The following is a 21,400-nucleotide window of genomic DNA, read 5'->3' on the forward strand; positions in this document are numbered from 1 at the left end:
TTTTCCTCGGCATTCCTTCTATCCTGCCATCTCAGGTGGACCTTTGTTAGGCTTTCCACACTGTCACAACTGGTGAATTCTGAGTAAATTATGACTTTCTGTTTGTCGAATTAGATGTGATAGTTTCCTGGGGGCAACCGCACAACCGCTGCTGGTGCTGCTAAGTCGCTTCAGTCGTGTCCAACTCTGCGCGACCCCATAGACCACAGCCCACCAAGCTTCCCCATCCCTGGGATTCTCCAGGCAAGAACACTGGAGTGGGTTGCCATTTCCTTCTCCAATGCATGAAAGTGAAAAGTGAAAGTGAAGTCGCTCAGTCATGTCCGACTCCTAGTGACCCCATGGACTGCAGCCCACCAGGCTCCTCAGTCCATGGGATTTTCCAGACAAGAGTACTGGAGTGGGGTGCCATTGCCTTCTCCACTAGCAGTACTGAATTATCACTGGGGTCCTGGGGACATAGACGCTTCTCAAGTCCAGGAACAATAGTGACTGCTCCTCAAGCTCTACCTGTCCAAGAAAATTTTTGAACTTTCCACAGGCAAAGAAATCTTTTTTCCCAAAGTAAGTGAGGCACCATTTGATTCTCTTTTGCAGTGTTCAAACTTGCACTACATTATGCTGAAAAATCCGGAATAATAAGTGAGACCAATGGACTGGGTTTAGGAATGTTCAAGTCATTTTTATCTTCAATAAAAAGGAGACTTGGACAAGAGCTCTAGTGTCATTAGAAAAGATCCAAGCCAAGTTTGTTGTTTCCAGAGGAAAACAACAGTGAAGATGAGGGGAAACTTTTGGAGGAACTAGAATTGCAACACTGCAACTGCCTCAGTTTGTATAAAACGCTGTCATTCACTAAAATGAGCCTCTCATAGATTCACATTTCCATTGAGATGAAGTGAAAAAATTGTTTTAATCTAAGGACCCTGTATGGATGTGAGAGTTGGACTATGAAGAAAGCTGAGCGCCAAAGAATTGATGCTTTTGAACTGTGGTGTTGGAGAAGACTCTTGAGAGTCCCTTGGACTGCAAGGAGATCCAACCAGTCCATTCTGAAGGAGATCAGCTCTGGGATTTCTTTGGAAGGAATGATGCTGAAGCTGAAACTCCAGAACTTTGGCCACCTCATTCGAAGAGTTGACTCATTGGAAAAGACTCTGATGCTGGGAGGGATTGGGGGCAGGAGGAGAAGGGGACGACAGAGGATGAGATGGCTGGATGGCATCACTGACTCGATGGACGTGAGTCTGAATGAACTCCGGGAGTTGGTGATGGACAGGGAGGCTGGCGTGCTGTGATTCATGGGGTCTCAAAAAGTCAGACACGACTGAGCTACTGAACTGAACTGAAGGAACCTGTTCTCTTCAGAAATTGAATGTAAATTGTTGTGAAATAATAGCTGATCTTGTGGGGTTTGGAATCACATTTAACTTGGTTGAGTGTGGAGAGTATCACTCATCAGATTTGCATCCTGGCAAAAGTCATTCTTCTCCACCATTTTATTCTGTCCATCTTCTGGTAATTCAATCACTGAGATGATGTGAGAATTCAATAAAATGATGATACAGAAAGCCAGCTCAAAAATTCCTCAATAAATTCTAGTCATTTTAAAAAATATATTTATTTATTTGGCTACATTGGGTCTCAGTTGTGGCAAGCGGAATCTTTAGTTATGACATATGACTTCTTAGCTGCAGCATGTGGGATCTAGTTCCCTCAACAGGGATCAAACCTGAGCCCCCTGAATTGGGAGCATGGAGTCTTAGCCACCGGACCATCAGGAAAGTACCAGTTCTAGTCATTTTTATGGCAGCATGGTGAGTTTCCTGTCACTAGATACATTAAAGCATGTAAAGATGGACTGTTCATCAGAATTGTGGTAGAAAAAGAATTAATGCAGAACTTTAGATAGACAGCTTTCCTTTAAAGTCCATTCTGAATCACAGATACTGCATATATTAATATAAGATGTAATCATTAATCTAAAAGTAGAATGATATATTTAAATCATATGATTGCATCAAAGGAGGTAATTCATAGTTTTTTTCATAGGGTTCTGTTTACTGAACACTCTACAATGTGTTCTGAGCAACATGCTTGTATCTTTCCTTCGGGTAAAGCAAGAGAAGGGGACATGTCCCCAGTAGAAAGAGGAGAGTCAAAAATGGGAACCAGGAGGAAGGGATTAATCACTTTTTCACATAAAATACTGATTATTCTAAAGCAGAGTTGCTGGTTTGAGACCTATCTCTGAGCCCCTGCAGGATGGGATTAGGACATGGACCCTGTTACACTATTAGTTACACAGTCTGCAAAGGTACCTTCAAGACCCTCCGTTGCACACAGATCGCTCTCTATAAGCGGCTTTCTCTTATGTGTATTCTAGAGGTGCCACTGACGGTAGAGGCAGCGCTGGGAGATGATCCTGAAAAACTTAGGTGACCATCACTGACCAGCAGAGCTGGCTCACGATAGGGCCCCAATTAAAATGCTACAACTACAAACGGATCAAACTTATAAAGCACAAAATTAAAACAATCCTAAGGTTTCAAAAGAGGAACTGCATACTGAATATCTGACCAGCAACTGATGATGTTATCCGCGGATGAATCTGATTGGCTTTCCCAAACTGAGCCGACCCAATCCAGGAATAGAGCAATGAGTTCCTAGGTTGGTAATATTTGAGATGTGGGTGGAGGGGGGCCTTAGTCCTCACCGAGATTTTTCTGCTCCCCTGCACTTTGCCTTCTTCTGTTCTCCTGCATGGTGTGCCTTTGGTTCCCCCCAGGCTCCTGGACAGTAATTCTGCCAGTGATACTGATGGTGCTGAGCCCTCTCCTGGCTTGGGCTGGGAACACCCGAAGTAAGTGCACACCTTGGATGGTGAGCTGCTGTGGAGGGAGGGAGAGGGAGGGAGTTAGCTTTACCTCTGTGTCCAGGCCACATCCCTCAAAAATCAGCATCCTCTCCAGTGACTACTTATCTTTATCATGAGTACTTGCATGCAGGCTCAGTCACTTCAGTCGTGTCTAACTCTTTGCAACCCCATGGACTGTAGCCCGCCAGGCTCCTCTATCCGTGAGATATTCTCCAAGCAGGAGTACTGGAGTGGGTTGCCATGCCCTCCTCCAGGGGATCTTCACAACCCAAGGATCGAACTTAAGTCTCCTGCATTTCCTGCATCGCAGGTGGATTCTTTATCCATTGAGCCACCTGGGAAGCCCTATCTTTATCATATGAATCCTCGATTCCTTCTGCAAACAAAAGGCGCCTGGATACTTGCCCTCTTTAGGAGACCTGCCCAAGGAGCCTTCATATACGTGTATATTTCTTCTCAACTCTCTTCTAATAAAACCTCTCCAGTCTCGCATCCCATTCCCTCAGGTTTTTGAGAGGATTTAGAAGTGATTTCCAAAATAATTCAAAATGTTTATGCTGCTGCTGCTAAGTCGTTTCAGTCGTGTCTGACTCTATGCGACCCCATAGACAGCACCCCACCAGGCTCCCCGGTCCCTGGGACTCTCCAGGCAAGAACACTGGAGTGGGCTGCCATTTCCTTCTCCAATGCGTGAAACTGAAAAGTGAAAGTGAAGTCGCTCAGTCGTGTCCGACTCCTAGCGACCCCATGGACTGCAGCCCACCAGGCTCCTCAGTCCATGGGATTTCCCAGGCAAGAGCACTGGAGTGGGGTGCCATTGCCCTCTCCAAAATGATTATGAGTAATTTCAAAATAATTCCCGTCCGTGATTCCGTTTATTCTATTAAGCTATGCCAGAAAATGGGAACTATCCTCTGAAAACGTTAAGGGGATGCAAAAGGAATTAGAAAGACCTCTTCTGGAAGACCCTTCTTGTGTCCTCCAAAGGATCTGTGACCCTGCTTCTTCTTCCCAGTATGTGAGGATGTTCTATGTGAGGATGTTCCAAGTGGCGTCCCCACTGTCTCCTCTTTTTTTCAATTGAAGTATCGTTGATTTACAATATTGGGTCAGCTTCTGGTGTACAGCACAGCAACTCAGTTATACATACGTATACATGATACATATGTGCTGGGCTCTCCTGGCGGCTCAGACGGTAAAGAATCTGCCTGCAGTGCAAGAGATCTTGCTTCGATCCTCTGGGTCAGGAAGATCCCCTGGAGAAGGGAATAGCAACCCACTCCAGTATTCCTGCTTAGAGAATTCCATGGACAGAGAAGCCTGGCAGGCTTCAGTCCATGGGGTTTCAAAGAGTCGGACACAACAGAGCAACTAACACTTTCACTTTTTCATAGTTGATTTACAATATTGAGTTGGTTTCAGGTATACAGCACAGCAATTCAGTTACATATATATGTAGTATGTATATTCTTTTATATATATAGTATATATATTCTTATAGTATAATATAGAGTATGTATATTCTTTTTCAGATTCTTTTCCCCTTTAGGTTATTACAAAATATTAAGTAGCATCCTCTGTGCTATACAGTAGGTCCTTATTGGTTATCTATTGTCTCCTTTTCTTTCTCCCTAAACCCCATGGTTTATAAGGCCTGTGTCCCTGGACTGGAGGTTCTCTGGCACAAGTTGGGGTTAGTTTTCTCTTGTTTCTCCTGCGGTATAAAGCACTCTGGAACTAAAGTGGGAATCCTCAGTACTCGGAATGACCCTGTAGTTAAGGAGCATCTAAGGGGCATTCTGTGATGCCTTAAAGAACTCAAGAAGAACTGAAAACCTGGCACAGGCCAGTGCTTCTCGTGACTATTTTGAACCTTTCTAGCCTCTCAGTTTCTGCTACATCACCTCTTGATCTGGCCTGAACCCCCAAGAAGAGATTCAACTAATATAGAATGCGAGTGTGTGTCTTCAGTCGCTCTGTTGCGATCCTATAGACCATAGCCCACTAGGCTCCTCTGTCCAAGGGGTTCTCCAGGCGAGAATACTGGAGTGGATTGCCATGCCCTCTTCCAAGGGATCTTCCCAACCAGGAATCAAACCTGCGTCTCTTACGTGTCTTGCATTGGCAGGTGGGTTCTTTACCACTAGTGCCACCTGGGAATCCTGGTATAGAATAGACCATATTAAATTATATTTTTATAAACTCAAAATAGTCACATTTCAGCCATTTCATATGGTTCAAACCATATACCCTGAGCAGGATACTGAGAATGTCAAGGCTGTTTCCATCCCACGGGGCTGAAAGCCAATAAGGAAGTCAAGGGAACTCATTACCTCTTGGAGTCTTGAGCCCAATTTTCATATGTTCATTCATCATGCCAACAGTTTTCCATAATCAGCCATCTCCCTCCATTTTTCTGTATCCTTTCCCCACTCATGTTATCACCATTACTGAAAATTCCCAAAGTTTGCACAAACCTTCAGCACTATAACAGACCCATTGGATGAGATGAAACTTCATAAAATGTTGCCTGTCTCTTAAAATCACCTGTGAATGTTTCTTTACAGTAGAAAGAAGAGAAAGAGGAAGTTAGTCTTAATTTCTCACAGGATATAGAAGAGACATAAGGTATAGAGTCTTCCCCAGTGGTCCTGTGGTTAAGACTCCACCTTGCACTGCAGGGGGCACAGGTTCGACCCTGGGGAATTAAGGTGTCATGATTTCAAAACTGTGTTGGAGTGGGAGCCCCTTCCTGCTTTCCAGAAGCCCCACAAAGATTAATTCCCCAAACCATAAATGACAAATACTTTTTTGAGCAACTATTATGTACTAGGCTCAGTGAATTCTATTTGAATAATACAGAGAAGTCCATTATGATTGTGGAAGTTACCTAATGACAAGAAAGACAACAACCCAATAAACACTGAACCAAGAAAAACATTTGAAACAGTAGTAAATGCTGTTTATATATGTATATTATATGTGATGAGTGACTGTTAGCGTGTCCAACTCTTTGTGACACTATGGACTGTAGCCCACCAGGCTCCTCTGTCCATGGAATTCTCCAGGCAAGAATACTGGAGTGGGTCGCCATTCCCTTCTCCAGGGGATATTCCAGACCCTGGAGGGATCAAACACAGGTCTGCTGCATTGCAGGCAGATTCTTTACTGTCTGAGCCATATATATATATATATATATATATATATATATATATATATATAAAATTCACCTGACTTCAGTGCAAGTGTCTAGGGGGCTTTTCCTGCCAAAGTGACATCCAATAAATGATGAGAAGAAAACAATCATGAGAAAGATCTGAGGGACAAATACTCCAGGGACCAAGGGAAAGGTAGAAATGTAGGAAGATGTTTGCTGTGTTCAAGGGACAGAAAGAAGGTTCGAGCAGCTGAAACAGATAAAGCAGATGGGGGAGTGGAATAAGGTGAGGTTGGAGAGAAAGTCAGGAGCCAAATCACGTTAGGCCCCAATGGCTATGATGAGAAATTTGACTTTTACTTATAGAGATACGTGAAGCTACTAAGGGAAGTTACAAAGTGAGTCCATTTGTATATTTTTTAAATATTTATTTATTTATTTGGCTGCCCTGGATCTTAGTTGTGGCACGCGGGATCTTCGATCTTTGTTGTGCTATGCAGATCTGTAGTTGTAGCATGCACGATCTTTTTTTTTTTAGTGGCAGCACGTGGGATTTTAGTTGTGGCACGTGGGATCTAGTTCTCTAACCAAGGAGTGAACGCTGGCCCTGTGCATGGGAAGCTCAGAGTCTTAGCCACTAAACTACTGCCCTATATTTATTTTTTTTTAATAATTCTAGCTACCACATGGCGATTAGATTGCAGGGGTTCATGCATCCCAATGTTCATTCACTGCAGCATTATTTACAATACCCAAAATGTGGAAGCAACTTAAGTGTCCATTGACAGATGAATGGATAAAAATGTGGTACATATACAATGGAATATGACTCAGTCATAAAAAAAAGAATGAAATTCTACCATTTGCAACAATATGGATGGACCTAGAGAGTATTAAGATTAGTGGAATAAGTCAGACAGAAAAAGTCAAATACTCTGTTATCACTTATAAGTGGAATCTAAAACATAAAGCAAACAAATGTATATGACAAAACAGAAACAGACACACAAAGTGTGAACTAGTGGCTACCAGTGGGGAACCGGAAGGCAGGAAGAACGAGACAAGGGTATGGTATTAAGAGATTCAAAGTACTATGTATAAAATAAATAAGCAACAAAGACTTATAGTACAGCACAGAATATAGCCATTATCTTGTAATAACTTTAAATGGAGTATAATCTATAAAAGTATTGAATCACTGTGTTGTACACCTGGAACTGATATAATATTGTAAATCAATGATACTGCAATTTAAGAAAAGACCCAAAAATTAAAAACCATATACACTCGTATGGTATGTATGTGTATATTTGTATCTCTGTATCTTTACACACAATGAAGCTACAGAACCATGGGTAACCAATAAGAGCCCTGAGATCCAGCTGACCCTTTCCGTCAGCAGGTCAGAATTGCCAAATGAATCTTGCCACCAAATGTTTAGAAAATCTGGCTTTCTGAGCTGTCCAGACTTGGAAAAGGAATGGTGGACCAGTCCTGGGCTTGCGATTTTAATCTCCTATAACCCATCAATAGTTTTCATCACATTTAGCATAAAGTCAAAATCCTAATATTGCCTACAAGCGCCTGGTTCCATGTAACTTCTCCAGTCTCATCTTTTAGCCTCCTTTTTCTCACTTTTTTTGTGCTTCAGTGAACTGTCTTCTTGAGGAAGTCCATCAGTTCTTTCAGCTTTTCCACACTTCTACTTCTTTTCCACATTTCTACTTAAAATGTGTCTCTCTTTTTCCCCTACACACACACACTCTTCCTCGAGCTCCCAGCCACTTCCCTAAGTGTCTTCAGAGACCATGCCTCTGAGCTCTAACCTAACTTAGGTCCTCCCATCATTCACAGATCCCCACCCTGGTATCCTGACATTTCTCATTCCTGTATAAATGTGTGCATTTGGCTTCCGTCCATCACTTTCACTAAATTTCAAGCTCCACGAATAGAGGGACGGTGCCCGTTTCCCGATTCCTGGCATCTCAGGGGCAGCGAGGGTTTGGCAGGCGGGCAGTCCTGACCAAGCACTCACAAGAGCAAGGGGGCGGCCGTGTTGTGGCAGAGGTCGTGCGGAGACTCAGCGCTGGTGTCTCTGCGGTGGAGGGTCCCAGGAGGAGGTGGTGGTGGGGACCCCGACCAGGCCACACTTGGCGACGGCCAGGCGAGCCTGGTGGCCAAGAGGAGCCCGATTGGCTCAGGGGCAGAGCTCGTCTTCCCTGCGCGGCTGGCGGGGGAGGACGGACCCGGGCTCCGAGGGCCCGGGGGAGCCCTTGGGGGTCCCTGCTGCCCCGCGGCGCCGGGCGCCCGGTGACCAGGGCACTCCCCTCCCCACAGCACTCTTCATGGTGCAGGGCAAGTCCGAGTGTCACTTCTCCAACGGCACGCAGCAGGTGCGCTTCCTAGACAGGTACATCTACAACCGCGAGGAGCAGGTGCAGTTCGACAGCCTCGTGGGCGAGTACCGGGCGCGGACCGAGATGGGGCGGCCGGTGGCCCAGCGCTGGAACCGCTGGCCCCAGGCCCTGCAGCGGGCCCGCGCCGCCGTGCACGCCTTCTGCGCCAGCAACTACGAGTTCTTTGCGAGCCGCACGGTGCAGAGGAGAGGTGAGCCGGGGTGGGGGTGAGAGGTCAGTGCAGGGGAGGGGAGTGTGAGAGCGACCGAGACAGAGACGGAGAGACAGAGAGAGACGGAGACAGAGAGACAGAGGTGGAGATAGAGAGACAGAGAGAGACGGAGATAGACAGAGACACAGAGACCGAGAGAGACAGAGACACAGAGAGACAGAGAGAGACAGAGAGAGACGGAGATAGAGAGACAGGTGGAGATAGAGAGACAGAGACACAGAGAGAGATAGAGAGACAGAGAGACACAGAGAGAAAGAGACAGAGACACAGACAGAGATGGAAACAGAGAGACACAGAGAGACAGAGATGGAGAGAGAGAGACAGAGACAGACAGGCAGAGACACAGAGAGACCGAGAGAGACAGAGATAGACAGACAGAGACAGAGAGACACAGAGAGAGATGGAGAGACAGAGACAGAGAGACACAGAGAGACAGAGATGGAGAGAGACACAAACAGACAGGCAGAGACAGAGACCCAGACAGAGAGACAGAGAGAGACGGAGCTAGACTGAGTCCAGTGAGAGAGTAAGATTGGGGAGGACAGTGCAGGCTGTGAGGGGCCCCGTGTGAGAGCCTGCTGTCAGAAAGCTAGTGTGCGATTTTGTCAGTATGCCGTGGGCGGAGAGAGGGTATGTGGTGGGGAGTGGACCGGGGTCTGAGACGGGAAGAGAGGGGCGAGGTGGGAAGACAGATGTGGGGGCCGGGGGTCTGGGCCTCCTGCCGCCCAGGGAGGGCTGGGGCGGGGGTGGAGGGGAAGGCTGGCTGAAGTGGGGGCAGAGATTCGGGAAGGGGCCTCGAGGTGTCCGTGGTTTGGGGGAGGTTTGAGGGAGCTGAGGAATGTAAAGGACTGTGAGACTGTGAGAAGAGCTCCATCTGCTCTGGGCACACCCCTCACTGCTGAACCCTCCGCAGTAAGTGTGCAGGCGTCTGTGTGCAGGGGTGTTGTGTTGAGAATAAATTAGTGGGGGCACTAATTTCTAGGGGTGCAGTGGAGAGGAACCTCCCACACCCCTCTGACCTTTCTGAAGCTGCTTTTAGTTCTAAATTTCTGACTACTTTTTTGCTTTCTTGGTATGTACATGTTTACATATTTGAAATGATTGTGAAGCCAACTTTCGGATATAATTTTGTTATTTAATATTAACATACTAATATTACCATGTTTATAATGCTAATAGTACTTAGGTAGTTACATATTAACCCTTTGTATGGTTGTAAACAATTTATCTGGCACTCCCCATTGTAAATTTTATTTTCCATATTGCCATTTAGTTGGAAATTTATATCTTATTGTTTTTAACTTATATTTCTTTTATTTCTAAAGTTCTCTTTTATCACATTTTTTTTTTTTTTGCCAGTTGTAACGACTGCTCCAAACACTATCTATTAATCTGTTATTGCTGGGGTCCATGTGTATTTCTCAGTAATTTTATGGCTTCTCTATGCAGTAAGATTATTAACATTTTGAGTCAACATTTTCTCCAGTTTGCAGTTTCTATTAGATTCTGTTTAATATTTTCCATGTTAAGAGTTTAACAGTTTTTATTTACTGAAATAGAAACAGCAAAATTGTGACTAATGGTTTACCGTCCATCTTAAATCTACTATTTTGTGGTTCTGTACAAATGCATCCCCCACTTCTCCTTTCTTTTAAAATAATTGTATTTACCTAGGGCCTGATAGTGTTAGAGAAGGAAATGGCAACCCACTCCACTACTCTTGCCTGGAAAATTCCATGGACTGAGGAGCCTGGTAGGCTACAGTCCACAGGGTCGCAAAGAGTCGGACACGAATGAACAGCTTCACTTTCACTTTGATAGTGTTAGAGGTTGTTTCAGATATTGAGTCCCAGGCCATACTCTGATCGCAAATGTCAGTTTAGGAGAGAGAATTCTAAAATGATAACAATTCCAAACATTGTTGTCTTCAGTCACTCTGCTGCTGCTGCTGCTGCTGCTGCTGCTGCTGCTAAGTCACTTCAGTCGTGTCCGACTCTGTGCGACCCCATAGACGGCGGCCCATCAGGCTCCCCCATCCCTGGGATTCTCCAGGCAAGAACACTGGAGTGGGTTGCCATTTCCTTCTCCAATGCATGAAAGGGAAAAGTGAAAGTGAAGTCGCTCAGTTGTGTCCAACTCTTCGCGACCCCATGGTCTGCAGCCTACCAGGCTCCTCCATCTATGGGATTTTCCAGGCAAGAGTACTGGAGTGGGGTGCCATTGCCTTCTCCATTCAGTCACTCAGTCATGTCCAACTCTTTGTGACCCTCTGGACTGCTGCACACCAGGCTTCTCTGTCCTTCACCATCTCCCAGAGTTTGCTCAAACTCATGTCCATTGAGTCAATGATGCTGTCCAACCATCTCATCCTCTGTCACCTCCTTCTCCTGGCTTCAGTCTTTCCCAGCATCAACGTCTTTTCCAACAAGCCAACTGTTCACATCAGGTGGCCAAAGTATTGGAGCATCAGCTTCGGCATCAGTCCTTCCAATGAGAATTCAGGGTTGATTTCTTTTAGGATGGACTGGTTTGATCTCCTTGCTCTCCAAGGAGTCTCAAGAGTCTTTTTTAGCACCACAGTTCGGAGCTGTTTCTCTGCTCTTCCTCAGTAGCATACTGGACACCTTCTGACCTGGGGGGCTCATCTTTCAGTGTCATTCTTTCTGACTTTTCATACTGTTCATGGGGTTCTCAAGGCAAGAATGCTGAACTGGTTTGCCATTCCCTTCTCCAGTGGACCATGTTTTGTCAGAACTCCACCATGGCCCATCTGTCTTGGGTGGCCTTGCACGGCATGGCTGACAGTTTCATTGGCTTACACAGGCTGAAATCCATGTGATCATTTTGGTTAGTTTTCTGAGTTTATAGTTTTCATTCTGTCTGAGCTCTGATGCATGATGATAAGAGGCTTGTGCAAGCTCCCTGATGGGAGAGACTGGCTGTGGGAAAAACTGGGTCTTGCTCTGATGGGTAGGGTCATGCTCAGTAAGTCTTTAATCCAGTTTTCTGCTAATGGCTGGGGCTGTGCTCGCTCCCTGAGGCAGCCCAGTCCTGGACTCTGCAGTCTCTGAGCTAGGGCTATCGGCTCCAAGGATAGGGCTAATGGACGTAAGCCTCCTCCAAGTGGTCATAAGCCACACACCACTCCTCCCTGGACTGCTGCTGCCAGAGCCCCTGCCCCTGTGGGAGGCCACTGCTGACCTGTGCCTCTGCAGGAGACCCTCAAACACTCACAGGCAGGGCTGGCTCAGTGTCTTGTGGGGTCACTGCTCCTTTCCCTGGGTCCTGGTGTGGACAAGTTTTGTTTGTACCCTCCAAGAGGCTCTGATTGAGCCCCTCCTACCATCTCGTTGTGGCTTCTCCTTTGTCCTTGGACATGGGGTATCTTTTCTTTGGTGGGTTCCAACATCCTGCTGTCAATAGCCTTGTTCAGCCGCTAGTTGCGATTTTGGTGTTCTCGCAGGAAAAGATGAGCTCACGCCCTTCTACTCTGCCATCTGTATAATGTCAGACAGCTGTAATCAGGTCAGACTACTATAATAAACTATCATAAACTGTTTTATGTTAAAAATGACATGTGTATTTCTCACAGCTTTAGAGAAGAATAAGTCGAAAATCAAGGCACAGGCAGATTCAGTGTCTGGTGAGATCCCACTGTGACTTTTTTTGAAAAAAGGGAGACAAAGGGAGAGATTCATCAGCTGAGTATAAAGCTATAACAACTTTTAAAATGATGAACTCTCCTTGTTGCTTTTCCTTTGCAGGACTCATGTTTTCCTTGAGACGCCCCTCTTGGAGAATGACCTCTGTGGTCCGTCTCTGCTGCTCAGGGGAAGAACAGGTTCCATGCAGCTCTACATCTCTACCAACCCCACTGCTGCTCTCTCATTTATCCTGAAGCTTTGAATCATATTCTCTTTCATAGTAAAAAAAAAAAATTCAATGAGTAACTAACATATATTGAGCACTAAGTTCCAGCCTTTTTTTGGCCACTCCACACAACCTGTGGGACTTTAGTTCCTCGATCAGGGGTTGAACCAGCCCCTTGGCAGGGAGAGTGCAGAGTCCTAACCACTGGACCACCAGGGAATTCCCCCAGCCGTTTCTTAACATAGCTTAGGTCTATCCAGTCTTTTTTTTTTTAAATATGATGGTCAATATTTTTTATTTAAGTATAGTTGATTTACAATGTTGTGTTAATCTCTGCTGTACAGCAAAGTGATTCAGTTACAAACATTCTTCTTTTAATACTCTTTTCCATTACGCTTTATCATAGGATACTGAATCTAGTTCTCTGTGCTATACAGTGGGACTGTGTTGTTTATCTGTTCTGTATATAATAACTTTCATCTACCAACCCCAGACTCCCGCTCCATCCCTCCCCCAAGCACATCCCCCTTGGCAACTACAGGTCTGTTCTCTGCGTCCATGTGTCTGTTTTGTAAATAAGTTCATTGTGTCATATTTTAGATTCCACATATAAGTGACAGCATGTGGTATCTGTCCTTCTCTTTCTGACTGACTTGACTTAGTATGATCATCTCTAGGGGCATCCGTGTTGTTGTAAATGGCATTATTTTGCTCTTTTTTATGGCTGAGTAGTAGTCCATCTTGGAGAAGGCAATGGCACCCCACTCCAGTACTCTTGCCTGGAGAATCCCATGGACGGAGGAGCCTGGGAGGCTGCAGTCCATGGGGTCGCTACAAGTCAGACACGACTGAGCGACTTCACTTTCACTTTTCACTTTCCTGCATTGGAGAAGGAAATGGCAACCCACTCCAGTGTTCTTGCCTGGAGAATCCCAGGGATGGGGGAGCCTGGTGGGCTGCCATCTATGGGGTCGCACAGAGTCGGACATGACTGAGGTGACTTAGCAGCAGTAGTCCATCTTTTTTTTTAATATAAATTTATTTATTTTAATTGGAGGCTAATTACTTTACAATATTGTATTGGTTTTGCCATACATTGACTTGAATCCGCCATGGGTGTACATGTGTTCCCCATCCTGAACCCCCCTCCCACCTCCTTCCCCATCCCATCTCTCTGGGTCATCCCAATGTACCAGCCCCAAGCATCCTGTATCATGCATTGAATCTGGACTGGTGATTCATTTCACATATGATAATATACATGTTTCAATGCCATTCTCCCAAATCATGCCACCCTCGCCCTCTCCCACGGAGTCCAAAAGACTGTTCTATACATCTGTGTCTCTTTTGCTATCTTGCATATAGGGTTATCATTACCATCTTTCTAAATTCCATATATATTCATTAGTATACTGTATTGGTGTTTTTCTTTCTGGCTTACTTCACTCTGTATAATGGGCTTCAGTTTCATCCACCTCATTAGAACTGATTCAAATGTATTCTTTTTAATGGCTGAGTAATACTCCATTGTGTATATGTACCACAGCTTTCTTATCCATTTGTCTGCTGATGGACATCTAGGTTGTTTCCATGTCCTGGCTATTATAAACAGCGCTGCAATGAACATTGGGGTACACGTGTCTCTTTCACTTCTGGTTTCCTTGGGTGTGTATGCCCAGCAGTGGGATTGCTGGGTCATATGGCAGTTTTATTTCCAGTTTTTTAAGGAATCTCCACACTGTTCTCCATAGTGGCTGTACTAGTTTGCATTCCCAACAACAGTGTAAGAGGGTTCCCTTTTCTCCACACCCTCTCCAGCATTTATTGCTTGTAGACTTTGGATAGCAGCCATTCTGACTGGCGTGAAATGGTACCTCATTGTGGTTTTCATTTGCATTTCTCTGATAACGAGTGATGTTGAGCATCTCTTCATGTGTTTTTTAGCCATCTGTATGTCTTCTTTGGGGAACTGTCTGTTTAGTTCTTTGGCCCATTTTTTGATTGGGTCGTTTATTTTTCTGGAATTGAACTGTAGGAGTTGCTTGTATATTTTTGAGATTAATTCTTTGTCCATTGCTTCATTTGCTATTATTTTCTCCCATTCTGAAGGCTATCTTTTCACCTTGCTTATAGTTTCATTTGTTGTGCAGAAGCTTTTAATTTTAATTAGGTCCCATTTGTTTATTTTTGCTTTTATTTCCAATATTCTGGGAGGTGGGTCATAGAGGATCCTGCTGTGATTTATGTCAGAGAGTGTTTTGCCTAGGTTCTCCTCTAGGAGTTTTATAGTTTCTGGTCATACATTTAGATCTTTAATCCATTTTGAGTTTATTTTTGTGTATGGTGTTAGAAAGTGTTCTAGTTTCATTCTTTTACAAGTGGTTGACCAGTTTCCCCAGCACCACTTGTTAAAGAGATTGTCTTTTCTCCATTGTATATTCTTGCCTCCTTTGTCAAAGATAAGGTGTCCATAAGTGTGTGGATTTATCCTGGGCTTTCTATTTTGTTCCATTAAACTATATTTCTGTCTTTGGGCCGGTACCACACCGTCTTGATGACTGTGGCTTTGTAATAGAGCCTGAAGTCAGGCAGGTTGATTCCTCCAGTTCTATTCTTCTTTCTCAAGATTGCTTTGGCTATTTGAGGTTTTTTGTATTTCCATACAAATTGTGAAATTATTTGTTCTAGCTCTGTGAAAAATACCGTTGGTAGCTTGATAGGGATTGCATTGAATCTATAGATTGCTTGGATAGTATACTCATTTTCACTATATTGATTCTTCTGATCCGTGAACATGGTATATTTCTCCATCTATTAGTGTCCTCTTTGATTTCTTTTGCCAGTGTTTTATAGTTTTCTATATATCAGATCAGATCAGATCAGTCGCTCGGTCATGTCCGACTCTTTGCGACCCCATGAATCGCAGCACGCCAGGCCTCCCTGTCCATCACCAACTCCCTGAGTTCACTCAGACTCACGTCCATCAAGTCTGTGATGACATCCAGCCATCTCATCCTCTGTCGTCCCCTTCTCCTCCTGCCCCCAATCCCTCCCAGCATCAGGGCCTTTTCCAATGAATCAACTCTTCGCATGAGGTGGCCAAAGTACTGGAGTTTCAGCTTTAGCATCATTCCTTCCAAAGAAATCCCAGGGCTGATCTTCAGAATGGACTGGTTGGATCTCCTTGCAGTCCAAGGGACTCTCAAGAGTCTTCTCCAACACCACAGTTCAAAAGCATCAATTCTTCGGCGCTCAGCTTTCTTCACGGTCCAACTCTCATATCCATACATGACCACAGGAAAAACCATAGCCTTGACTAGATGAATCTTTGTTGGCAAAGTAACGTCTCTGCTTTTGAATATGCTATCTAGGTTGGTTATAACTTTTCTTCCAAGGAGTAAGCGTCTTTTAATTTCATGGCTGCAGTCACCATCTGTAGTGATTTTGGAGCCCAGAAAAATAAAGTCTGATGCTGTTTCCACTGTTTCCCCATCTATTTCCCATGAAGTGGTGGGACCAGATGCCATGATCTTCGTTTTCTGAATGTTGAGCTTTAAGCCAACTTTTTCACTCTCCTCTTTCACTTTCATCAAGAAGCTTTTGAGTTCCTCTTCACTTTCTGCCATAAGGGTGGTGTCATCTGCATATCTGAGGTTATTGATATTTCTCCCGGCAATCTTGATTCCAGCTTGTGTTTCTTCCAGCCCAGCATTTCTCATGATGTACTCTGCATATAAGTTAAATAAACAGGGTGACAATATACAGCCTTGATGAACTCCTTTTCCTATTTGGAACCAGTATGTTGTTCCATGTCCAGTTCTAACTGTTGCTTCCTGACCTGCATACAAATCTCTCAAGAGGCAGATCAGGTGGTCTGGTATTCCCATCTCTTTCAGAATTTTCCACAGTTTATTGTGATCCACACAGTCAAAGGCTTTGGCATAGTCAATAAAGCAGAAATCGATGTTTTTCTGGAACTCTCTTGCTTTTTCAATGATCCAGCAGATGTTGGCAATTTGACCTCTGGTTCCTCTGCCTTTTCTAAAACCAGCTTGAACATCAGGAAGTTCACGGTTCACATATTGCTGAAGCCTGGCTTGGAGAATTTTGAGCATTACTTTACTAGCCTGTGAGATGAGTGCAATTGTGCAGTAGTTTGAGCATTCTTTGGCATTGCCTTTCTTTGGGGTTGGAATGAAAACTGACCTTTTCCAGTCCTGTGGCCACTGCTGAGTTTTCCAAATTTGTTGGCATATTGAGTGCAGCACTTTCCCAGCATCATCTTTCAGGATTTGAAATAGCTCGACTGGAATTCCATCACCTCCACTAGCTTTGTTTGTAGTGATGCTTTCTAAGGCCCACTTGACTTCACATTCCAGGATGGCCCATCTTATATATGACTCATCTAACTCAAAGAGGTAAGTTTGTTTCATTATCCTCCTTAGAGATAAGAAAGTTGAAGCACAAAGTAATTTAAAAGCTCTTCCAGAATTAACCAGATAGAAGCAGAGCCTGGATTTGAACCCAGGGAGCCTAGTTACAGAAATCACGCTTTTAATAAATATAACCTGTGTCCTGCAAAAAGTGTAAATACTGCAGTTCAACAATAAGTAACTCCTTCAAGTTATGAAAAGAAACCCCACAATTTTCCTCAACATCTCTCAACTCTAATAGGGGTTGGAGGTTTTAGGGTTAAATTCAAGCAAGATTCATGGCACCATGTCCTCTGAAGCCACATGGGAAGCCTGGCCTATCCGAGGCTTCAGTCTGGTCAGGAGACTTAGTCTGTCTCCCACACTAACCCCCACTGCGTTTTCTCTCCTAGTTCAGCCTACCGTGACTGTGTATCCTGTAAAGAGTCGGCCCCTATGGCACCACAACCTCCTGGTCTGCTCTGTGAATGGTTTCTACCCAGGCCACATTGAGGTCAGGTGGTTCAGGAATGGCCAGGAAGAGGAGGCCGGGGTGGTCTCCACAGGCCTGATACCTAATGGAGACTGGACCTTCCAGATCATGGTGATGCTTGAAATAGTTCCTCAGGGTGGAGAGGTCTATGCCTGCCACGTGGAGCACCCCAGCCGTATGAGCCCTGTCACAGTGGAATGGAGTGAGGAGCTCTCTGATCTCATAAGTTTCTCAGCCACCACGGAGGGGGCCCACTTACCCCCGAGTGTCAGGATTCTCCTCTCCCCACACAAGTGTCCATGGGCTCCATGTTTTCTTCTCCTTCAGCTGAGGTTGTTGGGGTTGCCCTGTGACGTCCTGTGATGGAGATCCTCCGAGAGTTTGCAGATATCCCATGATGGTTTCTGTAAATGCCTGGGCCCCCTTGGGAGCCAGTTCTGCCCAACAAGCAGAGAAGATGACGTCTCTCTCTGAGCATCCTGTGACCTCCCAGGTCATGGTCACTCTTCAGTCCTGGGCACCAGTCCCCTGTGTCAAGTTGGGCTTGTGCTTCAGACACTCTTACCCTGAGTTGTTCACTGTGATCTGAGAAGGGGCACACCCGCTCCAAGGACCAAGTTCAGTCCCAGCTCTGCCTTTTATTAGCTCTGTCAGCCAAGACAGACTTCCCCACCTCATCCAGTCCCAGGCACACATCCATCAGATGTTGAAGATGTGTGGCCTTCTATCAGGGCTGGGATACTTAAATGAGTCACTGCCCAAACCTTGTAGCAACTCAGCTTGAATTTTCATCTCTTTTCTAGGAATGGCCAATTATTTCAGTTTTTTCAGAGCAGGCTTCTTCCCCCCCAATTTCAATTAGAGAAGTTGGATTTGGGATAAAAATCACTCAGAAACTGGCTTCTTTTCTCAGGGGCACAGGACAAATCTTCACAAGAAAAGATGCTGAGTGGAATTGGGGCCTGTGTTCTGGGTCTGCTCTTCCTTGGGATGGGGCTGCTCTTCTACATCAGGAGGTAAGGGACCTGTTGGCAGCTGAGACAGCCCACAGATTGTTTGGAGGAAGAAATATGGCTTTACTCAATTAAGTTCTCTGAATACAACCTTTGCCTAGTTGGTCTCAACTTTCCTAGAAATCCAGAAAGTACCTATGGGTAAAATATAAGAGGTGATGGCCTGTAGAGATAAAAGAAGGGTTAGCATGCATGGAGATCTCAGATGGAAATCCTGGAGCAAATGCAAGAAGAGACACTAAGACTGATGAAATGATGCTGGATTTGTGTGATGGAAGCTTCCTAGGTCATATGCGTTCCAGGGTGTGCTCCCCTCTCCACCCTGGTATTCCGTGATGCAAGAAATCTCAGGGGGTGGTCAGGGGCTGAGACAACTGTATCCTGGGAATGTGCCTCCTCCCTCTCCTTTCCTAGGAGACACTGGGCTTCAGCCAAGGTCATGCCTGTTCATCCTCTTTTAGAGAGAGATTTGATCTCCCAGGAACAGTGGTGGTGATGACAAGTGAGGCGACAGACAAAATGAGAAAGACTGAGATCTGATTAGGCAGTTTGCAGTAAAGCTTTGCACAGTTAATAAGAGAACAGACTTGTGTTTGCCAAGGGGGAGGGGGTGGAGAAGAGAGAGATTGGGAGTCTGGGATTGGCAGATGCAAACTATTATATACAGGATGGATAAACACCAAGGTCCTACTGTACAGCACAGGAAACTATATCCTGAGATAAACCATAATGGAAAAGAACATTTTTTAAATGTATGTGTGTGGGGTTTTCCCTGGTGCTTCAGTGGTTAAGCTACCTCCCAATGCAGGGGACACAGGTTCAATCCAGGGTTGGGGAACTAAGATGCCACATGCCACAGGGCTAATAAGCCTGTATGCCACAGCTACTGTGTCGATGCACCCTAGAGCCTGTGCTCTGCAACAGGAGAAACCACCACAGTGAGAAGCCTACCAGCCACAACTAGAGAAAGCCCGTGCCCAGCAACGAAGATCCAGTGCAACCATAAATAAATGAAAAGTAAAATTTTAATGTGTATATGTGTATAACTGGGTCACTTTGCTGTACAGCAGAAATGAAAACAGCACTGTAAATCAACTATATTTCAATAAAATTAACAAATAAAGACTGCCAGGCCAGCAGCCACCAAAGGGACATCTCTTCGATTAAAACTCTAAAAATAATAAAATAAGAGGCCCATGGCCTGAGGTAGCTGTGGTTCAGGGAAGCATAAGACTGATTTCCGCCTTCTTACTGCAGAGGTCTCAGGGGAGGCCCCCAGGAAGAGGGGAAGAAGCAGCGTGAAGCGGTGGTATGGAAACAGCCCTCTCCTCTGTCCCCTGCAGGTCTCCTGAGCTGGAGCAGAGACCGTGACACTTGGACGAGAACCTTCTGTCCCAGCTTTTTCGCAGCTTGAAAAGATTTCCTACTTCAGACCATGGGCCTCTTATTTTATTACTTTTAGAGCTTTTAATCGAAGAGATGCCCCTCTGGTGGCTGCTGGCCTGGCAGTCTTTATTTGTTAATTTTATTGAAATATGGTTGATTTGCAGTGTTGTTTTCATTTCTGCTGTACAGCGTTCATTCCTCAAAACAAGAGTACTTTCTCAGGATCTAATTTGCTCTGGGTTGAATGACCCTGCAGAAAAAGTGCTGGGTGGCTTCTTCGGCCCCTACTCTGCACCCAGAAGTCTCCAAGATTGATCCCAGTACCTTATCTTCATTCTTTCCTGGTTCTCTTTGTTCTCTGCCCCTGCTGCCTCCATCTGTCCACATTTCTTTATATGTATTTTTTGAAATACAAGAGAGTGGAATCTTCATACAGGTTAGACAAGGCATGGTGTGTATTCATGATAGCATTAAGTGGGAAGTCAGTTTCAACTGCTCATTGATCTCATTCCTCTAATTAAGTTCCTTTAAGGTTAGAGAGGAACAGAAATGGGCAAAAGGGGAAGGAGCCAAAGAGCTACTTTCCAAAAGCAACAAATTTGAGTAAGGTGATACATAGAAGCAGAAAATTGAAACTCTGTAATCAGAACAGAGTTTTTAACATTTTCTTATAGCATAAAGATTAAAGAGGAGAAAGGCAGAAAAATAACTATAGCTACTTCAACTTGGGAATAAACACAACACAAAAGGCGCTCTTTTGAGACAAAAAATACAAAAAGGGAAGGGAAAAAGTACAGAAGCCAAATAGGTAAATGAAAATAAAATGCTATCAGCAGGAAAAAAGACTATTTTATCTACGATATGTTTTATACGAACTTCATGGTGGCCACAAAACATAAATCTAGAGCAGAGATATAAAACATTTAAAAAAAAAGGGAACTGAAGAAGACATACTGTAAAGCCACCAAGTTAAAATGGCAGATAGAAACACAAGGAAAAAGGAAGCAATAGAGATCAGAGAACAAAAGATAAAATAACAGTACTGTGTACTCATCTATCAATAATCACCCTAAATGAAAATAAGGTGAATCAGCCAATCAAAACACACCACTGGTAACCACTTCTCTGTTCATTGTATCTAAGCATTTATTTTTGTTTGATATGTTTTATTTATTTTGTTTTGCTTGTTTTTGCATTCCACATATTATGAGTAAAGTTGTACAATATATATCTTTCTCTATCTGACTTATTTTACTTGGCGTCATACCCTCAAGGTCCATCCATGTGGTTGCAAATGGCAAGACTTCACCTTTTATACGGCTGACAGCACTCCATTGTATAAATATATATGTATACACCACATACCACGTCTTGTTTTAATCCATTCATCTGTGGGTGGGCACTTAGGTTGTTTCCATATTTTGCTATTGCAAATATTACTGTGATAAACACGTGGATGCATATATCTTTCTGAGTTAGTGTTTGCATAGTCTTTGGAGGAAGGTGAGATGGGTAAAGGGCATCAACTGTATGAAGGTGAATGGAAACTAAATTTCTGGCATG

General features: G+C 44.5%; 1 protein-coding gene across 9 annotated transcripts; it reads left to right on the top strand.

Annotated features, from left to right (window-relative positions):
• Positions 1-2,666: 2,666 nt before the first annotated feature.
• Positions 2,667-21,065, top strand: LOC147346552 (DLA class II histocompatibility antigen, DR-1 beta chain-like). Of its 9 annotated transcripts, none has more exons than XM_086371069.1 (5): positions 2,667-2,863; positions 8,373-8,642; positions 17,359-17,640; positions 18,352-18,454; positions 19,795-21,065. In XM_086371069.1, the coding sequence occupies exons 1-5, from the start codon at positions 2,764-2,766 to the stop codon at positions 19,820-19,822; spliced, it is 783 nt and encodes a 260-aa protein (XP_086227195.1). In that variant the 5' UTR covers positions 2,667-2,763; the 3' UTR covers positions 19,823-21,065. The 9 variants fall into 9 exon arrangements, with proteins under 9 accessions (XP_086227195.1, XP_086227193.1, XP_086227200.1 ...); XM_086371067.1 differs by having other exon boundaries at positions 19,709-20,615; XM_086371074.1 differs by lacking the exon at positions 17,359-17,640.
• Positions 21,066-21,400: the final 335 nt, after the last annotated feature.

The sequence above is a fragment of the Bos grunniens genome, chromosome 23 (genome assembly GCF_055505025.1).
Source record: "Bos grunniens cultivar Pamir isolate PY7600 chromosome 23, Bosgru_T2T1.0, whole genome shotgun sequence".
Taxonomy (NCBI): Eukaryota; Metazoa; Chordata; class Mammalia; order Artiodactyla; family Bovidae; genus Bos; species Bos grunniens.

Coding starts and splice junctions, on each gene's coding strand:
- LOC147346552 (XM_086371067.1), top strand. CDS start 2,764: ATGGTGTGCCTTTGGTTCCCCCCAGGCTCCTGGACAGTAATTCTGCCA. Junction 2,864..8,372: donor TTGGGCTGGGAACACCCGAA/GTAAGTGCACAC, acceptor CCCTCCCCACAG/CACTCTTCATGGTGCAGGGC. Junction 8,643..17,358: donor CCGCACGGTGCAGAGGAGAG/GTGAGCCGGGGT, acceptor TTTCTCTCCTAG/TTCAGCCTACCGTGACTGTG.